Source organism: Cynocephalus volans, chromosome 1, assembly GCF_027409185.1.
Source record: "Cynocephalus volans isolate mCynVol1 chromosome 1, mCynVol1.pri, whole genome shotgun sequence".
NCBI classification, from domain to species: Eukaryota; Metazoa; Chordata; class Mammalia; order Dermoptera; family Cynocephalidae; genus Cynocephalus; species Cynocephalus volans.
This window is the reverse complement of record NC_084460.1, coordinates 22561451-22586958: the sequence shown is the minus strand read 5'-3', so window position 1 is coordinate 22586958 and position 25508 is coordinate 22561451. Positions and strand designations below refer to the sequence as shown.

The 25508-nt window shown below is 37.5% G+C and overlaps 1 protein-coding gene across 1 annotated transcript; it reads right to left on the bottom strand.

The window, feature by feature from the left end:
- Window positions 1-1252: 1252 nt before the first annotated feature.
- LOC134369192 (glycerophosphocholine phosphodiesterase GPCPD1-like) lies at window positions 1253-20734 on the bottom strand. The gene is made up of 7 exons (XM_063085458.1): window positions 20556-20734; window positions 14971-15037; window positions 13459-13524; window positions 10280-10416; window positions 9651-9786; window positions 8684-8844; window positions 1253-2446 (listed from the first exon to the last, which is right to left on the bottom strand). Exons 1-7 carry the CDS (start codon window positions 20732-20734, stop codon window positions 2257-2259), a joined length of 936 nt encoding a protein of 311 aa, XP_062941528.1. The 3' UTR covers window positions 1253-2256.
- Between the last annotated feature and the right edge of the window lie 4774 nt (window positions 20735-25508).

Below are 25508 nucleotides of genomic sequence, written 5' to 3'. Positions count from 1 at the left end.
CAACGCTATGGAGTGAAAGGACGGATTCATCCTTTCTGAAGGAGTTTCAGCAAGGGCTCAGAGGAAAAAGTTCTATGGCTCAGGGAGCAATGACTGTGGCAGCGAGACAGTGGCTGTGGGGAGGAGAGGGCTCCCAGGCAGAGCAAACACGGGCACAGACAGAAAGTAGAGCAGGAACATGGCATGTCCAGGGCCTATTATTGGTCCAGTGTGGCTGGAGCAGAGTATAAAGGGTGACAGCTAGTGATACAGAGGCCTGTACTTAGTTCTGTAAAAAGGAACCACACCACTGCTCATTATTTTTAATCATCTACCACCACTGGTTTATAAGGTCAGGTAGATAGGAAAGAAAGTGAGCAGTAAGGTTGTCTATCATAAGAAGTTACTGTAAGCTCTTCTCAGCAGATTGAACTATTCAGAAGCTTACACCCCTCTACCACTTCCTTTTCTCATCCCCTCCTCTGTCCCTTTCTTTATGATCTGCTTCCCCTCTGTCCTTGAGTCTTCAAAATGGAGCTGGCACTAGAAAGGCACAAGGGAGGAGCAAACAGGATTAGAAATGCATACATATGGCTAATCAAGTTACCATGAAGTAATGGTAACTGTACTGCACAAAAGTCTGCAGATGAAGAAAACTAATTCTTTTTCAGGAGTTTTCTAAAAAGTGCCCAATTCACACCAAAATGTTGGAAAATGTCATTCAATGTGGGAAAAGTATACAGAACCCTTATAGAAGACTCCATTTCCTAACCTATTTTTCACTAAATATCAGTGTTACAAATACAATACTTTAGGATTTCAGAGCCTATTTTCACACAATTAAGATTCAACCAAAACTGCACTGTTTAGCTTAAAAAATAAAAAGATACAACATGTAAGTTCAAGTCTTAGGTTCTCAGCTACTACTAAAATATGTCAATACATGAATAAACTGCCTCGTGAAAAACATGCAGTATAAAGTAGATGCAAATAAGCCATCCCTTTAGCTGCAGACACTTAGTTTCAAATTTTTTTAACATTATAAAACCATTCTACAAAAGTAACACCTTCTTAAAATTTCATTTTATAATGAAAATAAACCTGTCATTTTATTTAACATTCATTCTTAAGTTACAGCATGTGAACAAAACCTGCTTCTAATGAAAGAAACCTTAGTATAATCCTAAAAACATGCATACACATTTAGTAATATCTCTACATTTCTAAATAAATTACATGCATGATATACATTAGCTAATAAAGAATACCAATATGAGAATTCAGGACATTTATTTTTCTGCATGGCGATTTAACTACTGTACAACACATACACATACACAAAACCCATAAGCAACAGTGTGGAATAGGTGGTGAGAGACAAGATAAGCCTATAATAATAATCCCTATGAACAGGCTTTTGAGGCAACTGTATTTTCAGTCCTTGACATCTTCTCACACTCACCTAGCACCACAGATGCAAGGACTTAACAGTAAACGTGTACAATATCATGCTTAAATCCTAAAGCATGCATTGAATCAGATGTATACATTGTGATCTACTCTAAGTATGCGATACATACCTCTCACTAATATTTTATACATTAAATTACCCTGCAGCATTTTGAAATTTTATCATTTATGTAAAACAACTTTTGAAAGATTTATGAAACACAGTTCAAGGTTCACCTCCAGGCTGGTTTGGTTAAGTGGAAAAATGGCAGCAGCCTCAAGGTTCATACTGAATGAAAATGGTTTATGTGCATGTCAATCCACATACAAAATACCTATATACACAGATGGCACAAAGATTTGCGCAGTTGGAATCACCAGTGCAAATGCATGCATTTGAGGTACTTATTTTGTTCATGGTCAGGTATAATTATGCAGTTATTTTCTTTAAGTGCTAAAGATTTCAGACTTGATCAAATGAACAGCTATCAGGAGTGTAAATACAAGATATTTATATAGTTAATTTCAAAGTGCTATGCTTTTAACAAACATTTATTTAACATTATAGGTTTACATATTTAGTTTAATATATTTGCCAACCAATAAATTTTCTCATTGTAAAGAGAATGACTGGTAATTATACCTGGCCAAGTGATTTAAACAGCATACTTGAAATCCTTGCAAGAACTGTAGTGAAAGAGTAAAATACTCCATTATTGCTTTATTGGACTGAGAAACCCAAAAGGCATAGATAAACAATGCTCAATGATGAAAAGTGAATACCCAGAATAGCACAGCATGCCCCCAATGACCTCTGTGCAATAAAAACTAAGCATTTTCCACATTATCAATGATGTTGGCATCCACGTGGATATTGGGCTCGCCACACAAAGATGAGGGAACGAAGCGGCCAACAGTGGGACACAAACAGCTTTTTAGCTCTGGCAATTCTTGCTTCAGGCGTTCCAACTGCTCCACTTGGAATATATTTGGCTGTTCAGGCATCCAATCATATATCCTGTGAAGAAAGAAACACAAAATACATAAAATAGTGAAACTTCATGGTTTACTTAAGACCTGCCTGACTTAACCTTTCCATAAGAATTCATTTAAAGAATGCTTGGAACATCTATATTAGAGTTTTGCTTTTGTTTTGTTTTCTAAAGCAATTAAATCAGAAAACGAAATTTGTAGCTTACTAGTGATTCTTACAGCATCTGCTCTCCAAGTCAATCAATCAGCAATGCCTTAATTAACAGATAGGAAGCTATTAAGAACTGGAATTCATACCCAGTTCTGACTTTAAAGTCACTAAAGATCAAGATGAGAAGACTGCTTCTGAGTGTGAGAACTGCACTAACGCTGTGCAGTAATGGCAGAAGTATCCAGAGTCAAGAGCCCAGAAAGAAAGTCAAAAGCCTCGGGTGACTGATGGCAACACTGACACTGCCCATTCAGCAGAGAAAGGATGGCTTCTCATGCCTACATGTTACAACCAGGAAACTATGAAAGGCACTGCAAGAGAATCTTTATGACATCACAGTAGGGAAGAATTTCTTAAGCAAGATAAAAAAAAAAAATACACTGACTCAATTAAATAGATGGCATATTAAATCAAATATTTTCTGTTAATTAAAGAAATGTATAAGAGAATGAAAAGTGACCTCTGTCAAGGTGTCAGAACAGAGCATCTAACTTCACTCTCTCCCTATACACCATTAAAAGAAAAATAAAGTAAAAAACTTTTAAAAATCCACGAGTATGTAAAAAACCCAGGAGACAAAGCAACAATATTTTGGGATCTGGAAAATAGTTGAATAAGTAATTACTAAAAGTTTTTCAATTAGCTGAACTGAAAAAGCCAAATCACAAGCTGGTAACACGAAAAGAAAAAAGGCTGAGTTAAAAGCAACAGTGAATTCCTCTCGAATTCCCCTTCTCAAAGGAAAGGGCTAAAATAGGGAGGATGGGGTGAAGGCTCTTAGTCACAGGAAGCATTCCCTTTCTCCACTTCCTTCTGCTGGAGCTGCTGCCCTCCCCCACCTGAGATGTTTATTTTGAGAATTAAACAGGATGTCTCTTGCAATAAAGATAATAGGACCAGGCGAGGGTTTGGGTATTTTACAAAACCACCACCACTGCCACCAGCACAGAGAATTTGTAAATGGTGTATATGTACCAAATGCTAAATATGAAGGTACTTCAAAAAGTTTGTGGAAAAATTAAATTACAAGATAATATGAATCCATGAATATTTTTAAGACCCCTCTAACGAAGACACCCCTCCCCCTCTGGCTCTCTCTTCTCATTTGACTCTAAAAACCCTGGCAGCCAGACCTAGGAACCTACACCACCCCCACCCCAGGAAAATATGTAGATTCTATTAAGAATCTGATCAGACAAAAAGTAAGGTTCTAAAACTACTGACATCAAAGATATTGCCACACAAGCCACCCAGATCACTCCACAGTGAAGTCCAGGTCAACAACTCCATTCACACACTCAGAGCTTCCAACAAGCTTTGTAGATCCCAAATCCTTAACGTGGGAGGCAGCCAAGGATTTCCAAACATCTGAGGAAAGCTTCCAAATGGAAGATAGCAAAGAAAACAGAAGATAACTTGAAAAAGACCAAAAAAAAGAAAAAACCCTTAATGAATAGAAAAAAGTACATTCAGAGAAAAAAGACAGTCCTCGGAAATTAAAACTACAATAGTAGATATGAAAAACTTGACAGAATGGGTAGAAGGTTGAGAGAATCTTTCAAAGTGGAGCAAAAAGATAAAGATAGAAAATAAGAGAAAATAATTAGAAGTCTGGTCTAAGAGGTATGTGATTCAAACAAAACGGTTTCTATAAAGAAACTAAGTCTGGAAAAATAGAGGGAATAAAAATCATAGAAATAATTCACAAAATTCTCCCCATCTTTAAGGACATGTAATGACAGAGTAAAACAGCTATCAAGTACCCAGCACAATGGGTAAAACCAAACCCAAAACAAGACCCATTTCTACAAAATTTTAGAACACTGGTGACAAAGAGACTTTCCAAGCTTCCAGAAGGCAAACAAATTACATGTGAGGGAACGGGAATCAACATGGCTTCACACCCCTCAACAGGAATTGTAAAGACAACGGAGGAATGGTTTTAAAATTAAGAAGGAAAATCATTACTATTATTTTTTGTGGCTGGCCTGTAAGGGGATCCAAACCCTTTACCTTGGTGTTATCAACATCATGCTCTAACCAACTGAGTTAATTAACGGGCCAGCCCTAAATGAAAACGATTTCTAATGTAGAATTTAACACCCAGCCTGGACATTTCCAGACATGAAATACCTCAAAAACATTTACTTTCCATGTCCTCCTTCCTCAAGAAGATGCTGAAGGATGTGTTCCATAAAAACGACAGTGAACCAAGAGAGGAAAAACATATAGGATACAGGAAACAGGAGATCTAACAGAGGGAATGACAGGGCACAGGATGACAGTTGTGCCCACAGAGGTTAACCAATCTGTACTCGAGCAGTCCCAGTGAAAATGAAGGTGTGTTAAGGGCTATCACTCCAAGAGGGCCACTGACACTCTAGCAGCTTTATCACCTAAGGACAGAGTGCCCTAGTGAGCCTGAACCAGTCTTACTTAAATATGGTTTGTCTTAACCATGTGCTGATAAAGTTTCCATACCACCTAACAGGATTATAATGCTTTGCCCTACTCCTGAGAACTGGTAGAAAGCTACAATGAGCACTGAACGAAGAAATGCAGAACAGCCCACTCCACGTAACCACACTTCTGATGTGTTTCCAATGCCTAACCTACAGGGAGACGCCTGATTGTGCTGAGCTGACCTACAGGGTCAAACAATCAGTTCATAAAGACTAACATTTAAAAAGTACACACGTGTGGAAAGAAAGGATCAAAAGGGCGTTATTTTTTGAATCTTGCTTAGGTCCACACTTGCAGATGTACATATCCATGTGTGGACTGGGTTGAAACGTAAAACCGGTTGGAGTCAGTGAGGTTTGAAATTGCCTTGGAGAAATCTTAAGTATTCCAGGAGAATTGGTGAACAGTATTCTATAATAGCAAAAACTTGGCAACAACCTAAACGTTCTTAAATAGCAGAATAAACTATGGTAGAGACATACAATGAAATATTATACAGCCATGAAAATGAGTAATTTATAGCTATATGCAACAATATGAACTAATTTTAAGAACATAATGACAAGCTTTCGAAAGTATAAATAAAGCTGAAAACTATGAAAAACTAAATGGTATATTGTTTAGGGACAGAAACAAGATTTTAAAAAAATTTAAGAGAATAATAATTTGATAAGTGGTTGTGTCTGAGGGAGGAAAAGAAAATTGTTTTTAATAATCTAAAACATACACTCTCAACACACCTCTCCCTAATTCTGCCTCAGTGGCTCAAAATCACTAATTATTTACAACCTTCCATATAATGTCTAAATTTGATAATGAAAAAAAAAAAATGACAGCATAAGCACATTATATAGAAATCTACAGGTAAATACCAGAAGAAACAGCTTTTAAAAAGGGGACAAGGACTCAGCCAGGGACAATGGAAGGAACAGAAATAAGGAACTGCTATTTCTTTTTTTTTTTGGTGTAAGCTTTATAGAACTATACGAATTTAAAAACCTTAAAACTATATACATGTAGTTCTCTTAAAAACAGGCCGGCCAATTAGCTCAGTTGGTTAGAGTGCAGTGTTAAGTGTGCAGATCCTCATACCAGCCAGCCGCATTAAAAAAAATATTTTTTTAAATAAAAAATACTTTTGAGTGTGAAGACCAACTCTAACTCACCTTATCTCTCATCAGACCCTAACAGGAGTCCAGTGCCAGGCTGTCTCCTCAAACTCCTCCACACCTTCAGTGCAGTCCTGCCCTGATTCATGCCCTTGCCTCTGCAAAGCAAATTTAACCACCCCCAAAATCCCAACTCAACTCTTCCTCTTTAAAGCTCCAAGCCAGGAAGAACTTTGTTTAGCACCTGTTATATCACATAATATCTTCTTGCTCTCCATTAAATGTCAACATTTGGCTCCAACCAAGTAAAACCCATGAGATGAAGTATCTGACTAAAACCTGTACACTCTACAATGCCATACATGATATAATTTCACAATACACTTTTCTTGCCTGAAAATAATTGCAATCATTGTTTCTTCTTAAAAGTAAATAAATAGGCCAGCTGCCAAAAAATACATACATACATACATCTATACACATTCTTTTTTTTTTTTTTTAAAAGATGACCGGTAAGGGGATCTTAACCCTTGACTTGGTGTTGTGAGCACCACGCTCAGACAGTGAGCGAACCGGCCATCCGTATATGGGATCCGAACCCGGGGCCTTGGTGTTATCAGCACCGCACTCTCCCGAGTGAGCCACGGGCCGGCCCTATACACATTCTTCAAAAATTTGCTAAAGCCAGCAATTGCTTCGAATTGTTATTTAAATTTTTAATTTTCATTTAATTAGTTTGAAATGTCCATTAAAAAGAGCTATGGGTTATGCTGTTCATACAAAAATTAACCAAACAATTAAAAAGGCAGGCAGGTAGGCAATATCAATTACAATTTTAAAACCAGAATAATTGAGACAAAATAGTGGAGGAAAAAAAGCTTTATTAACAAAGTGATATAACTTTATAAGACAAACAGTAATACTGACTAAATCCAAGAAAAATTTTAAAGTAGGTCTGGTAAAAATTTTATCACTTACTCTTTATGTGGTACGGCTCAAATATTAGCAGGCCTGCTAATCCCTCAGCAGAATTAATAAGATCCCTTCTAACCCCAAATTTCTTTATACTAAAGCAACCTTTTTGGCTCTCAGATTAGTGGCTGTCAAATTTATATCATAAACACCCAGGAGCTGATAAGAAAGAAAGGAAAGAAGAAAGAAAGAAAGAGAGAGAGAAAGAAAGAGAAAGAGAGAGAGAGAAAGAAAGTGAGAAAGAAAGAAAGAGAGAGAGAAAGAAAGAGAAAGAGAGAGAGAGAAAGATTTATTCAACAAATATTTGAGCTCCTACTGTGGGACACAGCAGTGAACAAATGGGCCAAAAGCTTGCTCTCATGGAGCTTATGTTCTAATTTGAGTGTGTGCATTGGGGGAGCAGGAGGAGGGGACAGAGAGAAAGGAGCCAGGAGGAAAAACAAACAAGTAAAATATAATATGTATATGTGATGTGTCAGACAGTGATAAACGATATGGAGAAAAGTCAGGAAGTGCACTGTGAACAGAGGCTGCTGTTTAAAATAGGTTATTCAAGAAAGGCCTCACTAAGCCTTTCAGGTGACATTTCAGTCTTCACAGAAGTCCTTTTCTGAAGAAAACAGAAACAGCAGATGGAGGAAAGTTGTGGGAAGAAAGGTCAAAAAGGCAGAGGTGGGAGGTGGCATGTGTGGGACAGGGATCAGCTCCTATAGGGCCTTGTAATGACTCTGGCTTTTCCTTTAGGTGACACAGAAATCTGTGGGAGAGTTTTAAGTAGCAACATCATCTGACAGGTTTTAAAAGGCCCCTCTGGCCGCAGTGCTGAAAACAGACAGAGGCAAGGGTGGAAGCAGTCATCAGGGAGCGGGTAACTTCAATAATCCACAGGAGAGATGAGGTGGTTTAGCTGAGTGACAAAAGTAAACGTGGTGAGTGGACAGATTTGGGACATATTTCTAAGACAGAGTTGACAGGATTTTCTGTCTGGTTGGATTTGGGTATGAGATAAAGAACAGAGTCATGGAAGACCCCAAGGATTTGGCCTGAGAAACTGAATGACAAAGCTGTCATTTATATTGAAATCTGGAAGACTATCTAGGAAGAACAGGTGTCAGTACCTGGATATAAAAGTTTAGAGGTCAGGGAAATGGTCTGAGTTGGAGATAAATAAACTTGGGAACATATAAAGGTATGAAAAGCCACAGAATTGGATGAGATCACAGAGAAAGCTGATACAGATAGATAAGAGGTCTGGGGGCAGACACACTCACCTCCCAAGATGATTTAGTACATCTGGGTTGGAGACCAGTCATCTGAATTTTTAACAAGCTTCCCACATGTTTGTGGTATACTTCAAAATTTGAAAAAACCCGCTCACAAACAAATATCAAGATAAACCTCAAGGTGAACTACAGAACTTTAACTTAACTAAGTTTAATTTTATTTGTAAGGTGAAAACTACATTTTTCCCAACATTCCATGGAAATTTGTCATTAAAAATAAATACCTATCATAAATTAGACCATTAACTCCAAATTCCTTCAATTTTCTTCTGTTTTCAGGATCATTGTTATCATCACCCCAGCAAAATATGACGAGTCCCTTAGCTTTCGCCTCTTGAATATAGGATGGGTTTCTGAGCAGGTCTTCAGTATGTGCATTTATGCCCTAAAAGAAGAAAAATTAGTTGTTCATGGAAAAGTAATGTATTAACTGCAAATACTAAATGCTCATACTCTACATTAGTGCTCTCAAAGGTAGAGCAAGCAGGAAAAGAAAATATTAGAATATTTTCTTACAGTTAATTATTTTATTCTTTTTAAGAATAATTATCTTATTCTTTTTAATGGATATTTCATATATACTTGTACATATATTCACAATATATGAGGATACTTCAAAAAGTTCATGGAAAAATGGAATTAAAATACAATATGAATCTTCCCATGAACTTTTTGAGGAAATTTTTTGTTCATAATATTTGTAGGAAATTTATAAACATACAGATATTCAATGTGTGGACAAAAAATTTTTACTAATGGAATGCCCTATCAAAACAAGTTTACAGTCCAACTTTAGATGATTTATAAAATCCACTCAAAAAACTAAACTAAACAACTTAATGGGACTGGCTGGTTAGCTCAGTTGCTTAGAGTGTAGTGTTATAACACCAAGGTCAAGGGTTCAGATCTCCTTACCAGCCAGATGAAAAGAAAAAAAAAGATACCACTTTTAGAAAGACAATTTTAAAAAGACAAGAAACAAACAAAAACTTCACGTAAGCCTACAAGAAAACTTTTACCTCCCTTCATTTAATGCTTTTCATTCTGAGACCTAATATCCTCATTTTTAATTAGAGCTACTTGTTTGCTACGCTTTAGTCAAAACTTTAACTATGCGTATGAAACCTTATTTATTACTGCTCTCAAACATAAAATAGAAAATTAAAAAATAAAAATTCAAACATAACTTACCAGTAGATTTTCAAACTGTGCAAAGCTCATTGCAATAGTTGTTGTCCGAGATCTGAGGTCCATGAGTTCAGGGTAGATATCAGATTTTCCTTGAGTCAAAAATAATATGGGATATTTGTTCTGCTTTTGCCGAACCCTAAAAGGACAATTTAATAAAGACTTTTCAGCTGGGAGATAACTGTAATATTCTGTTTTTAAGTTTTAGAAAACACTAAAAGTATAAAGAAAACAAACAAAGCACAATCCCATACACAGATATAACCTCGGACTTTAACATGTGTTGTCTTTCAGTCAAAAGTAAGAATTCAACACTGTTCTATAGAAGAGCTAAAACATTCTCCAAAACGGGCAATGAGAAGGCCCTTGAGGCCTTATAGTGTGGTAAGGAGGACACAGCATGCCTATAAAATGCAATCGAGTGTGAGGCTCTAGGACCCAGTAGGTATGAACTTCACACGAGTGAAGGGCACCCAAGCGAGCAGTCATGATGGGACGTGGGAATATGTACAACCTGAGCAGGACAAATCAAGGGTGAAATCTGGACGCCTTCTCCACCCCAACCACTCCTTGTATCCTAAGGCCTAGATACGCCCTAAGAATGTAAGACAAAAAAATTGAATATTACTCACATTGTACAAATATCTGCATCAAATGAAGAAAACACTATTCTCCTCTTCCCAGAGTTTTCTAAAACAGTTTTTAAAATTATGTCTAAAAACAGATTCATGTCAAAATATGTTGATAAGTTACCATCCCACATTCCATCCTGTGTGAGAGAAGAACGAAAAGGAAAGCCATTACACACCCTAGAATCACAGTGCTAGAAAAAAATCTTGAGAGCATCTCGTCCAACTCTTATTTTACCGATGAGGAAACCAAGGGCCTGAAAAGCTTAAGTGACTTGCCCAAGACCACACAGCTATTTAGTGGTGGTGCAGCAAGAATAATTCACGTACAGAAACCCGTAAGAAGCGATTAACTATACCATCAATAGACTCTTGCTTTAAGAAAGTTAAGAAAATAAAAGCTGAAACTCTGGAAATTTAGTCTACTATCACTTTAAAATACTTTGATGTACCAGGGTAAGGAAGAGGGAGGTAGGGAGGTAGGGAGTTAGGGAGATGTTGGTAAAGGAAACGAAGTTTAGTTAGATAGGAATAAGTTCAAGATGGTGATGGGGGTGAATAACAATGTATTATATTCTTGAAACTTGCTAAGAGAGTACATTTAAAGTGTTCTCACCATAAAAAAAAATTATGTGAGGAAATTAATGGGATAATTTGCTTGTTTAAGCCATTCCACAATACACGTATTTCAAAATATTGTGTTGTATTCGATAAATATATATAATTTTTATTGATCAAAAAAATAGGATAAATTTTTGGACAATTCAGAACCATTTGCTATGAGTATTTATAAAACAGCTATAGATCTTCTACCTAATCTTACTAGTATGGAGTAGAGAACATGTGACATTAGAAAAAAATGTAAAATTACACGTTCACTCTATCTGAACTACAATTCTGACAGTTCTGTAGTATGTTCACTTAAAATTAACAGCTAATTTTTAGGTTTAGTGTTAGTATGGTAAGTAGTAGATATTCTTTGAATAATCTTAAATGAATCGGAATATATCATATTGAAACATTTGTCTTGGTGAGTGTGTGTGTGTGAGAGACTTTACTTATGTCTTTACGGAGTGTCTTTGGATCACGTTGGTGAATGTGTTCATTTTTGCTACTCTACGAATAACATTTACTGCCTTTGAGAAGGTGTAAATAGGATGTGCATGGCAGTGGTGGGTTAAATTTAGTATGCTCATGACCTCTGCTGGTCTAATAAAATGACTGCATATGACAGACAATACTAAATTACCAATCCTTAAGAAATTTCAGTGAAAAATAAGTTAGTACACTGGTTAAACATCATAATTAATATGGGTGATCAAGACTACTCTAGAAGTAATGATGGCCAAGCAATATGACCAACTGTGCAAGGTAATAGAATCTGGTTTTGTTTATCAAGGGAAAAAAAGATAGATTCACCCTAAGATTAAACATCTGGTTATTCCAGAATGTGAAAGATGATAGTAAAAGACAAAACCCGATGGATATAAAAAGCTGTAGAAAGTTCAGGAAGTAAATTCTATTTGCCTTGGTTATACATGTATATAATAATATAAAACTTGAAATAATGATTCTGAAAGAAGCAATGATACAATGACACATGTTAAAATTCTGGCAAAATTTCCATACCTCAGCTTTGATGGGTTCACTAAAAATTACTTAGGAATGCTTTACTGCCAAAAACTATATTAAAGCAAAACTAAAATTCTGCTTTCTATTACAATGCGATGACATATTGTTATTGATTTATTCATTCTACTCTTAACAAAATGCAGTAAACGTTACTCTCTAATTTCTACTTAATTTTCCTAGTTAGCAGAAATTCTGTAGCCCCCAAGTACCTTTTTGTACTTTATGCTGTCTTACGTGCTTCATTATTTAAAAAATAATAGTTAATTGCCTTTGAAAGAGCAAGAAAAAAAGGAAACAGAGTATTTTGATATAATCTTCATAAAACTATAGGACACTTCATTTGCTAAGACATTACAAAAAAATCCTATTATCAATAACCAGTTAAAAATCTCTTCTTTGAGTCTTAGGCATATCAAGTATCCTCAAAAAATAATTAAGTTCAATATACATAACTAAGACATTAGAGTCAGCCCTAATAAAGTCAAATATTAAATGCTTTACATATTAGTCATTAAAATAATCTTAGAAGCTCTGAAAACTAAAAACCATATACTAGGAAAATCTTGGGTGAGCATTTACTATGTTAACCAGGATCAGCTTGTCACAAACAGCCTGATTTGTGGGCAGTTATAGATAACTCTGACCAAAACATATTCCAAGATATTGCTCCAATTTCCCAGTCATGACACCTGAATTAATTACTTCCAACCCCGAACCCCACCCCATCACTTTTACCATACATCCTATCCATTTACACATACCCCCCTCTGATATATGCTGTTTCCCCTGACTAGAATATAAGTTGCAGGAAGGCAGGACCTTATTCTGTTTTGTTCATTACTTGTCCCCAGCACCCAGAAAATGCCTGGCCCGTTGTAGTATTTGAATAAATATTGGTTGAGCAAAGGAATGACTAAATCTGAGAGTGATTTGTAAAACATCTGTAGAAATTTCTTTCTTTCTTTTTTTTTTTTTTAAAGATGACTGGTAAGGGGATCTTAACCCTTGACTTGGTGTTGTCAGCACCACGCTCAGCTAGTGAGCGAACCGGCCATCCCTATATGGGATCCGAACCCGGGGCCTTGGTGTTATCAGCACCGCACTCTCCCGAGTGAGCCACGGGCCGGCCTTGTAGAAATTTCTTTAATTGGGTAACTATTACTAGCTACTGCTAACCAAGACAACTGCTTAGGCAATTATTTAAGATATATGTTTGTTGGGGGATAAGACAATAAAAACTAAATCAGAGAGTTGTGACCATCTACTTTATAAGTAGGCCCAGAAACCATCCATATTAATGTACATATAAGACACATGGAAACTGAAATTTCTACAAAAATACACTCATCAGTAATTTTAAGTACTCACATATTAGTAAAATGTAAGATATACTTTATTTAAAGTTCCAACAAGCACTTAGCTTGCTGGAGGAAGCCACAATAAGATTTCATTTTTGCTTACTTCTTTAAAACAAAAAGAAATAGGAATGAAAGAATTTTTTAAACAGGGTAGAGAGGAAAGAAGAATGTATCACATTGAGAATTACTTACCCTTTGTTGGCAAATCCACTTTATTTCTATGTTAAACCCCACATCTTCTGGCAAAGACTCTAAAACCTAGAGTTTTGTTTGTTGGTGATAAATTTCGTTTTGTTTTTCACGAATGGTAGAATAAGAAAAAAAAAAAAAGAGAATTATTACAAAAAGCAACGAATACAAATACATCACTAGTAAAGATAAAATATTTTGTGTCTTTAGCACAAACCACTATCTTTTCTCACACTCAAACTGACAACCCGGTTGATGATTATTACATTAAATGTCAAAAGAAATTAAACAGCAAAAGCAGTAGTCTCAGGCGACGTCTGTGATAACTGATCACCACCATCACACAAAGATGGATCCTTAACCTAAAATCCTTTTCACAGTTATTGTTGCAAAATCCAAAGTGAGCTGTAATAAGATAGGCAGTATTATGAATTCAAGAAGACATCTGTTATGTTTTCTGCATTGCATTCAGATCTGTCCATCAATTAAGATATGATGATAGGAAAAAACCAAAAAATCCCCATGATTTTTAGCTTGTTTTGAACATGATTATGCTTAACAAATACCATGCTGATAACTCACCGAAAAGATGTTATCCCCAAATAAAAGACTATGCTGAGGCTCGTAAGTCAATAAGCCTATAATCTATAAGAATTAACAAATATGTTGACAATTTATCTAAACTAAGTTATCTAGACACTTCCCAATCAGATTATTTCAGCAGTCAGAACCAGAAAATCAGATTGAAAATACGAAGCTTGGTTATAGATGACTTACTGTCATTTCCTTCCATATACGTGCGTATCTGATTTATGCAACCAGACTTTAGCAACCAGATACTAGATAAAACCCACTGTGTTATTCATAAGCCTCAATTTAAAAACATATATTTCCATATTGTGGTAAGCTGAAATGACCTATTTTGTCTTAGAAATCTGCAGTACTTGCCCTTACCAGAAAAAGACACTAAGGGAGACCAGAAGTTCGGGAATGAAGCCAGCGGAACAAAAGCAGATGCAGCATCTCTGGCCTCATGTAGGCTTTCCTGATGCTGTCAAAGGGATTCCTATGTAAATTGTGTCTAGTTTTTAATGCTTCATGCTAGCTTTTCTTATACTTTTTCAGAGTATATTCTTCAAATTTGTGTCTCATGTTAAGTAACAAGGGCACTTGCTTTCTTTAGCTGGAGAATCATGTTTATGCCCAAAAGCTGAGAATCAGTTTTAAATGTTGTTGTAAAAATGTCTCTCCCACCACCATATATTCTTTCTACCCCTTTTCCTGTGCTCTCTACTTCCTGCTTATACTCAGAAATACGTGGATTTGTTATTCAAGTAGCACTGGTACACCTCACATAACTGTATCTTCCCTAAAAAGCACCGATAATGGTCAACTTATGTTAATGCTGTCTTTGACGCAGCCTTTTTAATACCCACGTAAGAGACCAAACTAAATTATTCAGACATAACAGAATCAACGTGATGGCCTCGCTCTGGTTTTCCTCAAGAAACTTACCATCTTAAGAGAAGGAAATGGCTGATTTTCAGAAAAGGAATTTTCCTCCTCAACCACAGATTCTGAAATTTTAAATTACAATAATTCAGTAAATAAAATGCCACTATATCACTAAGTTTTTTTCCTAAATCCTTAGGGAAAAAGAGAGACAGCGTGCACATGCATGTACGTTTATTATGAGATCCTTTTATATACAGTACTTTTGAAGGCTTTTGTAAATATGATTTTTAACCCCTGAAAACTCTACTTTCCAAATAAGCATCCTTCATAAAGATTGGTTTGCAATGCTTAATATAAATACCACCGTTTGTGGCCCCAAGAGTGATTATTTTCTTATAAAAATTGTAATATTACTGTTAATAAAAAGTAGTCACAAGCAGTGACTTGTTATTTCTTGGTGGAATTAAGAGCTCTGTCATTTTGCTAAGACTTCTATTTGATATAACAAAATCAGCTAAGAAACTAGAAATTAGGAGAATATATGGCTACTATTGTACCTTTACTATTATCATTTAATCGAAAGTAGATTATTTTAAGGGACACAGAAGACGTTTTGTTTCCGAAAAGAGAAAAAAATGAAAATATCAAGCTTTTCTTTTTCTTTCTTTCTTTTTTTTTAAGCTTTTCTTTTTTGGTGAAAACACACACACAAACAAAAAGTTATGTGTATATATAACTTAAAAGACTAAAATCATGTAAAATTTTCCAATTGAATAAATTAAATATAAAATTCATTTTACTATAAATAGTCCTGAAATATCTATAAGCCTTTATAGTCACATTTACACTCTGGGGATAATCTCTGGAGTCTTAAGCACTTCACAGTTTCTTCACAGACTCAAACTATACTGTTATTACAATTACAAACATCTACTGAGTACCTAGTATGTGTCTCTAGGAATGTAAGAATATTTTCCTACCCTTGAGAAGCTGATATTGTAGTTGAAGAGACAAATACAAAAATAAAGAGTTTAAATAAGGTTACAATAAGAGCTGGCCAATTAGCTCAGCTGGTTAGAGCATGGTGCTGATAACACCAAGGTTCAGGGTTTGATCCCTATACTGGCCAGTCTTCCCCCTGTTGCCCCCCAAAACCACACAAGTTTCTGGGCCCCACTCCTGGAGTTTCTGATTCAGTAGGTCTGGGCTGGGGACCAAGAATTTGCATCTCTAACAAGTTTCCAGAGGATGATGGTGATAATGCTGGTCCTGGCTCCATATTGTAAAAGATAAAAAAGGATACAATAAGCTGCAAATGAATGGCATCGACTACTAAATTCTATGGGAGTAGAAAGCAAAGTGAAATTACAAAGGGGAGTGGTAGGCAGGATAAGCTTTGAGGAAAGTGAGGCACATAGTAGTTTAGTAAGGTAACGTGCCCAAGGTCATAGATATTAAATGACAGAGCTGGTTCAAACTTCTGGCCTTGGAGCCAAATTCTACATACTTTTAGGGTTCAATGTTGACATATGTTGATCAAATCAATATTACTGACATGTATATTGTTACAAATTGTACTTATGCTTTATGACCCTCTTTGTTGACTTCTGAAGCAGGAAACTTAGTTCCTTCTATTATTTTAAACAAGACACTACCACAAACCACTTCCACCAAAGAGAACAAATCTTACCACATTTAAATAGCTCTAAGTATTAAACACTTTAAGTTGTAGCTTTATAGTTTAAATGTTTGATTTTATGTAATCATCATCCTTTTTGAAGATAGTTTTGCTAAGAGATAAAATTTAATTCCAAAATTGTACTGTGAACTTTAAGAAATAAGCCATTAATAGGCCAGAACATCTACAAAGATATGTTTTTAGCATTAACTAAGCCAATAAGCCATTAATAACTAAAATAAGACATTTGAAAATGTGAACCATGTGCATTACAAAGGATTTCATCAAAATATGGAAAAAGAAGGCTTAAATGAAATCCTCTCTCAAAAAGTACAAAGAACCTGGAAATTCTTTAATACGGCCATCATGTGTTTACAGCTAATAAAATGATGTTTAGTTACCTATAATAAACTAAAACTGTTTCCAAATTATGAGCTATAGCCCAGTATACTCACAGATTAATATCATCCTTTCAATACTGCTATGGTTTGAATGTTTGTTCCCTCCAAAGCTCAGGTTGGAACTCAATTCCCAATATGGTACTTGAAAGGTAGGGCCTTTAAAGGGTAACTGGATTGTGAGGACTATGTCCTCATGAATAGATCATCCATTCATGGATTTATGGGTTAATGGTTTAATGGGCTATTAGGGAATAGACTGGGGGCTTTACAAGGAGAGGAAGAAAGCATGTGGAAATGCTCTTGCTCAGCACTCACTATATGATACTCTGTGTTGCCACAGGACTGACTCTGTAGAGAGTCCCCACCAGAAGAAGCCCTTCACCAGATGTGCCCCCTGGATCCTGAATTTCCCAGCCTTCAAAACTATAAGAAATACATTTCATTTATTCACAAGTCACCCAGTTTCAGGTATTCTGTTATAAGCAACAGAAAACTGACTAGTATGAAGACAAAACAAAAACTATCTACTATTAATATTGTCAAACATTAAAATTGTTTCAGAAAACTGACTAATATGAAGACAAAACAAAAACTGTCTACCATTAATACTGTCAAACATTAAAATAATTACTATTATCACTTTAAGATGTTATCGTTGTGAGGCACCCTCCCACAAGAAATGCACTTACACACCACTTGTGCAGAAATGGGCAGTTTATTCACTCCAGCTGGCCAGCGACCGTCTCCCAAGGAGCAAGCAAGGAAGAGCAGCATTGGGCCTTGGTCTTGTGGGGTTTTTAAAGGCAAAAACTACATCCCGCTGGCACATGGGTTTGTCCAGGTGCACAAAGCAAGCCAGGGAGCTAGGTCACAGAAGCCAAGAATGAGCCATCAGAACAATGAAGCATACAGCTTTTCATTGTGTATGTTCCCATGTAATAGTTCACTGTGTATGGCTCCTGTTTCTATGCAACGGCTTCTGTTTCTATGAGGTCAACAGTTTCTCACGTAGAAGCGGGTGGTAGTCTGCAGGTCAGGTGGGGGTAAAATGGAGTTACTTAGGTTAAGCAAGCAATTCTACAGAAGAAGATAGCATATGTTATGAGGGTGTAGGGAGCTCTATTTCATTCCCAACTTCTCTTAGGAAGGAATCAAACCATTGATGCACCAGTAATTAATTTGTTGTACTTAGTATGTAAAACAAGGAGTTTGACTGATTGTTTGTTAACTAAGGTGACCAGGAAAAAGATTTTCAAAACAATTTTTATTATTACTATCTGACTCTTCTCTTTAATGTGTTTTCTGACTAATGCAAGGCTGTCTCTAATAACACCTGAATGGTTGGTATAGAAACAACAGGTTTTCCTAGAGCCATATATAATCCACCTCGTTAGTCTGATTGTGTTGATTATATATGCATGCAGCTGCTGCTGCGCATTCAGATAGGTCCAGCTTCTGTGTAGGACACAATGACCACAGCAAAGAGGAAAAAATTAACTTTTTACAACATTATCAGATTGACCACTTGGTGTAAATCTTTTTATCAAAGCACTTTACATTTTAAAATTGTTATTTAATTGGAAAAGCTCTCACTAAACTAGGAATAGAAAGCACCTTTCTTAATCTAATAAAGTGCATCTACAAAAAGCCCACCGCTAACATCATACTTAATGGTGAAAAACTGGGTGCTTCTCCCATAAACTGAGGAATAAGGCAAGCATGCCTATTCTTGCCATTTTTATGCAGCATTGTATGGGGCCAGCATTGTATGCCAGCCAGTCTGCTTATGACAAAGAAGGAGGTCCAGATTGGAAAGGAACAAGTAAAACTGTCTTTATCCATGGATGGTACGGTTGTGTGTGGAGAAAATAATGAGGAATCCATACAAAAAGCTACTAGAACTAGACATGTTTGGCAAGTTTGAGGACCTGAGATTAAAATGAATAAAGCAATTGTACTTCTATATACTAGTAATGAACAGTCTGAAAATGAATTTAACAATTTCATTCACAATAGCATTGAAGAGAATACAATGTTTAGGAACAAATTTAATAAAAGCATGCAAGACTTGTCTGTTGAAAACTACAAAATACTGCTAATAGAAATTAAAGACAATCTAAATAAATGCAGAGACATTTCATGTTCGTGAACTAGAAAATATTGTGAAGATGTCAATTCTTCCCAAATTGATTGATAGATTCAATGTAACCCCTCTCAGATTCCAGGAGGCCTTTTTGCAGAATTGACCAATTGCTTTTGTCAGTGGGTAGGCCTCTCTGACCAAGGGGTGAATCTGGCATAGTACCTGTTGGAGAGCCTGAAGAGACTGAAGAAGGTTATGGTTAGTGATTTCAGCAAGTTTATCATCTCTGAGGTGGGGCAACAGAGAGGGTGTAATTCCTTGTATGTAGGGGGTGTAGTTAGCCCTTAGTAGAGCAAAGGAAAGGAGGCTCACCCAGTTCTCATCAGTCTCTGGTTTTAGTTTGGTGTTTCTTTTAAAGCCAGATTCATTCGTTCTCCCTGTCCTGAACTTTGTGGCCTATAAATATAATGTAAATTCCAATTTATTTTTAATGTTTTAGCTAATAATGGGGAAATTTGGGCTGTGAAAACCAGGCCATTGTCAGACCCCATGATTACAGGTAGGCCATATCTGGGGACAATTTCTTGTAACAATTTTTTTAGTGTTATCTGAGCAGTTTCAGTTTTGGTAGGAAAGGTTTCTACCCATCCAGAAAAAGTGTCTATGAACACCAAAAGGTAGTGATACCCATATTGTCCAGGTTTTACCTTGGTGAAATCAATTTCCCAGGGTTTGCCAGGGTTGGTTCCTTGCGTTCTGGTTCCAATGGGCAGCCTTGATTTTGGCCCTGGATTTACTTGTGAACAAATTTCATATCTGGTAACAATGTCTTTTGTCATTTTATCAAGACCTTGGGTATAATAATATTTTTTTAAAGTTCAGTTAATTTTGTGGATCCAAGGTTGTGTTCCTTGATGTATTTGTTTAATCAGCAATCTGCCTAGAGCCTGTGGCAAATAAATCCTGTGGTCTGGCAGAATTTTCTAATTCATGGCATTGTTGGAGGCTTTTAAGATCTTAGCATGTTTTACTTCTTCTTTAGTATAATGGAGAGTTGGTGGCAATTGAGGTGCCGGAATGACTATTAAAGAGTCAAATGGCTCCACTGGTTTTAATGTGGCCTCTTTGGCAGTCAAATCTGTAGCAGTGCTGCCTTGGGTCTCAAACGAGTTATCTTTCTGGTGCTTGGACAATGTATGATGGCCATTCTTTTTGGATATCATATGACCTCAAGGAGGGCTAGTATTTTTGCTTTATTATTTATTTTCTGATGTTAATAGTCCTCTCTATTTGTATAAGACCCCATGAACATGGCCAGTACAGAAGCATATCTGTTGTCAGTATATTTGTTAACAGTTTTATCTTTTCCATGCTTTAAAGCCTGTGTTAGGGCTATGAGTTCAGCCTTTTGAACAGATGTTCTTTGGCTTAAGGCTTGAGCCCAAATGACCTGATCTAAAGTTACATGGCTGTCCCAGTATACCTGATTCCATTGAAGACAAAACTGCTTCCATCAGTGAACAGCATTTCATTAGGCTCTGTCCAGGGCACATCAGTCAGGTCCAGCTGGAGGCCTTGGAGAGTCTCAATTGTTTCAAGGCAGTCATGGACAGGCTCGATTGGGTTATCATCTGGGAGGAGGGTAGCCAGATTTAGAGCCATGGGGCTGATCTAGAAGTAAAGCCTAATACTGGGGGAAGCGGGAGTTGGTGAGCCAATGTTCACGTGCACTTTGTAAGAGGGTCTGTACAGAGTGAGGGGCCACTAAGCATATGTCTTGTTGACCTCTTTTACCAGTAAAGCAGTTGCCGTATGGCTCAGAGACAGGTTGGCCATCCTGCAACTCCACTGTTCAACCTCTTAGAGAGGTAGGTGATAGGCCTCTTCCATGGTCCCAGGGCTTGGGTGAGCACCCCCTTGGCAATGCCTCATGTCTCGGCAACAAACAGGGTGAAGGGCTTCATCAAATAAGGTTGGCGAATTTTTAAATCCTTGGGGGAGGTGAGTTCAAGTTAATTGTCCAGAGTATCCTCCCTCAGGGTCAGGCCATTCAAAGGCAATGAGAGGTTGGCTTACTTCAGCCAGCAGGAGGCTGAAGAAGGCATCTTTAAGATCTAGCTTTTTAGTTTATTTCTTTTCTGGACTATATGTCATTAAAGGCCATCTGGGCAATTTCAACCAGCTCAGATAACAATTTTTCTTTAAATCCTTCCTGTCTTTGAAGGTTTCTCCTAATGTATGAGGCTGACTGGGTAACAAAGGCAATATTTATTGCCTGCCGGTTTTCTGGGGTCTGAGGGTCCGCAGGAGTGTAGGTCCTGTAAGCCTCCATTAGGCATTCCAGGAAAGTGGCGGGGGTTTCATTTGGTCCCTGAATAGTTTCACTTACTTTTGATAGGTTAGTGGGCTTCCGGGCTGCTGTGCAGAGTCCCCTAAGGAGAGTCTGGCAGTACAGGTCGAGAACCTTCTTACCCTGGTCCATGTTTGGGTCCCACCCAGATCTGTTAGAGGGGACCATGCATTCGAAGTGGACAGGGTCATCAGAGGGTCAGCCACCATGACCGGTGACAGTTTTCAGGGCCTCCCTCGGGATCCACTTGCGTTCTTCTGAAGTGAAGAGAGTCTGCAGGAGCTGCTGACCGTCATCCCATGTAGGCTGGTGGGTAAAGAAAACAGTCTCCAGGGGGGAGATGAGGCCCTGGGGTTTTTCTGAGAAAGAAGGATTTTGATTTTTCCAGTTGTAAACCATGAAGGGAGCCTGGTCTTGAGGAGTTCCAGGAGGCAAGGGAGCCTGTTGGAGTGAGAGGGGGGGTTTGGAGGAACAGCAGGGAGAGGACTGATATGCAGTGTCACTCCGAGTATGCAGAGGGAAAGATTAGGTGGGGGAGCTAAAGGGGGGTTTGGAGGAATATCAGGGCGAGGCAGTGCCACTCCGAGTATGGGAAACAGGCAAAGAAATTCCAGAAATACACCCATAGTTCTGGTCAATTGGGTTTTAGCAAAGTTGCCAGAGCAATTCTTTAGGAAAAAGCTATGTGTATGCCCTGAAAACTATTTACACTACCATTTAAATATTTATATCTACTTAAATGTGGACTCTGACAACTGTTACACTGTGGAGTTAATAAGGCTGTATATTTGTTAAAGTAATGAATAGAGTATGCTTTCTTAGCTGCCTAACTTACATTTTTCTGAAATGTTTTGTCAGTCAATGTTTTCAACCAACTTAAAAGTAATGTTTTCCCCATTTTCTCCATGAGTGGAAAGAATGCAAACAAACCTGTGTTTAACAATAAGGTCAGCATGACATGAAGTAACAAAAGCCAATAAACCGAAAATGAGGTTGACATTCTGGGACTAATCTAGCAGTCCGACAACAGTTTTTCAAATTCTTTTCTTTGGTTACAGTATATTCAGAGATTAAATCATTGCTGTTATGAACTACTGCTGTTTTATCATCAACCTTCCCCAAATTTTAAAATCTTCTCCAGTGAAGGGAGAAGAAATTATTAAAAGAAATACTCTTAGCTTATTTTCAATTTTTAAAGCCACCTTGGGTCTTCAGAAGCATCGGAGAGTACAGGGAGGCTCTCTTCTTTGGAGAAGCTGGAAGAGAAGGCTTAGTTAAAAGCACAGATGGTGTTCTATTTCCATTCACCTTTGGACATTTTTTTTTACAGCACCTTTTTAGTCATGATGGCTTGTCAGAGTTTATATCAATCCAAATCTGTATGTAAGGGCGTTGTCCCATAGACCTGTTTGGAGGAATTTTGTCCCATTTGTCATATAAGAACACAGTTAATGACACACAAAAACACAACTGGCAACACACAAAAGACAGACAAGTGGCCACATCCAAAATTACTCTAAGATATCCACAGACACAACAATCACAACGACAAAGACGAACAAGAAACATGGAAACACAATTCCTATTAAGACTTGCATGTCCCAAACCCAAATCCAAATTACCAATGGGCCCAGTGACGTCTCGGGAGCCCAAGGACTAGGGGATTTAATGCTGCGTCCAGCTTCCCACTAAGTCCCTTCCCATTGGTACACCGTCTCTTACTGAGATCTCACCTACCTGGAGAGAGAATAAAGTGCCCTGTCTGCCTCCAGGGAGAAGAAGAGGAACAGCTTCTCTATCTTCTCCTAGGAGATGAGCACAGGGAGGGATATACTCACAAGAGAAAGAATCTTGCTGGGGCCTCCAAAATGTTGTGAGGCACCCTCCCACAAGAAATGCACTTACACACCACTTGTGCAGAAATGGGCAGTTTATTCACTCCAGCTGGCCAGCGACCGTCTCCCAAGGAGCAACCAAGGAAGAGCGGTATTGGGCCTTGGTCTTGTGGCGTTTTTAAAGGCAAAAAGTACATCCTATTGGCACACGGGTTTGTCCAGGTGCACAAAGCAAGCTAGGGAGCTAGGTCACAGAAGCCAAGAATGGGCCATCAGAACAAGTAAGAATACAGCTTTTCGTTGTGTATGTTCCCATGTAATAGTTCACTGTGTATGGCTCCTGTTCCCATGTAGTAGTTTACTGTGTATGGCTCCCGTTTCTATGCAACGGCTTTTGTTTCTATGAGAAGGTCAATGGTTTCTCATGCAGAAGGTTAGTAGTCTGCAGGTCAGATGGGGTAAAATGGAGTTACTTAGGTTAAGTAAGCAATTCTACAGAAGCAGATAGCATACGTTATAAGGGTGTAGGGAGCTCTATTTCATTTTAAATTATAAAATGCATCAATATTTTATATACCAATAAGAAAGGCAGAAAAAACTGCCAATTAAACCATGACTCAAAGCTAACTTGTAAAACTGATTCCAATTTCAGAGAGATTAAATTACAAAAAAAGTGCGTTTTAGAATAGATGTTAGCTCCTAAGAGATCAAGTTAAACACCTGACTGAGTTTACTTGCTGAACTACTTTTAAAAAGATAAGTATTGTATTGTCTATCGCTTCAGTTACTGAAAATGGCCCTGACATTTTGTCAGAAAAGGCTGTGTTACATATCAAGACTTAGAACTCCATCCCAATGTCACAAAAATTATTTTGAATTTTGGATAGGGCTGCCTAGGTCTTTGAGAAGTAACTCACTCAAAGTTATGTACAATGACATTACAGAAAAATAAAGTTATGTACTATTTAACCATTTACACAAAGCTTGACATGTGTCTGTAAAATTGATATAGGCCTTAAAAGAAACTAATTTGGCACTGCTATGATAACTGCTAGCTCTCTTCATGGAAAATTTTTCATTCTCAAACCACAGAAAAATTTAGAACACTGCAAAATATTTGTAACAATTACTTTTCTCTTTTTATGCCTCTTTCCTCTCATTTAGCACAAAATAATCTCTATAAAATCAATTTTAAAGCAACTACTTATTGCTATAGTAGGAAATTTTAAATAACAGAAAGCTACAAAAATATACAAGCTTAGAAACCACTTATCTATATAAAAACAACTTTTTCTGGTTCTGAATATTGAGATTTAGACTACATAAGTATGTATTAATAGTAGCAACATGAGGGGACGAAGCCCTGCAGTCATTAGAGGATGTGACATTTATTATAAGTGTGTTATGTTCTTAGTTTATATACTGAAAAGCTAAAACCAGGGGAGACAGAAATCTATAGTACTACGGAAAATCAATGGCCTAAGTAGCAAATACATGTGGTCATACCTAAATCTAGATTTTGAAAAATTTTTCTTGGTTACTGACACGGGAGTTTTTTCAGAATAGTGCAAACGTAATCTCATTTCAGTCTGACATGTCAGCCATCCAGAATCAAGAGTTTCAACACTATCTGGCAGAGTAAATATAAAGAACAGTAATTATAATACATGTTTTTTGAAACAACCCAATTAATACCAATACACATTGACAAAGCTAGTTCACACTCACATTTTAGCACATTGAGTGAATATAACACTAGTACTCCCCCACCTCCCCAAAGCAAATATACAGGTAGTCTTAAATTTGTCATTGAAAAAGAACTTTGATATGAAGTAGGAGGAAAAAGTTAAATAAATATTAACAATTAGCTATGCTAATTATGGAAATGCTGTTTGGATGCCAAGGGAGTCCGAAGGAGGAGGCGCTGTGCACAGTCCAGCCTGGGCTGACTCCCTCCTCCCAGATTGGGGACCTGCACCCCTCACCTGGCCTTTCAAGTTCAGTCTTCTGCACTCAGGGAGGACAAGTGCCCAGATGCCGCCCGCACCTGGAGCAGGACAGGACTCGGCTGGCACCTGGGAGACTCAATGCACCTTGGGCTTCCCCAGGAAGCTTCTGCCCAGCAGCTCTGTCCTCTGCCGCACCTCTGAGCTTCTTCTTCATGTCTGCCAGGGCAGGCCTGGAATTTGGCCACAGTCCCTGCAGGTCTGGCTGTTCCATTTCCCAACTCCCTCAGCTGGAAGCCTCCTCT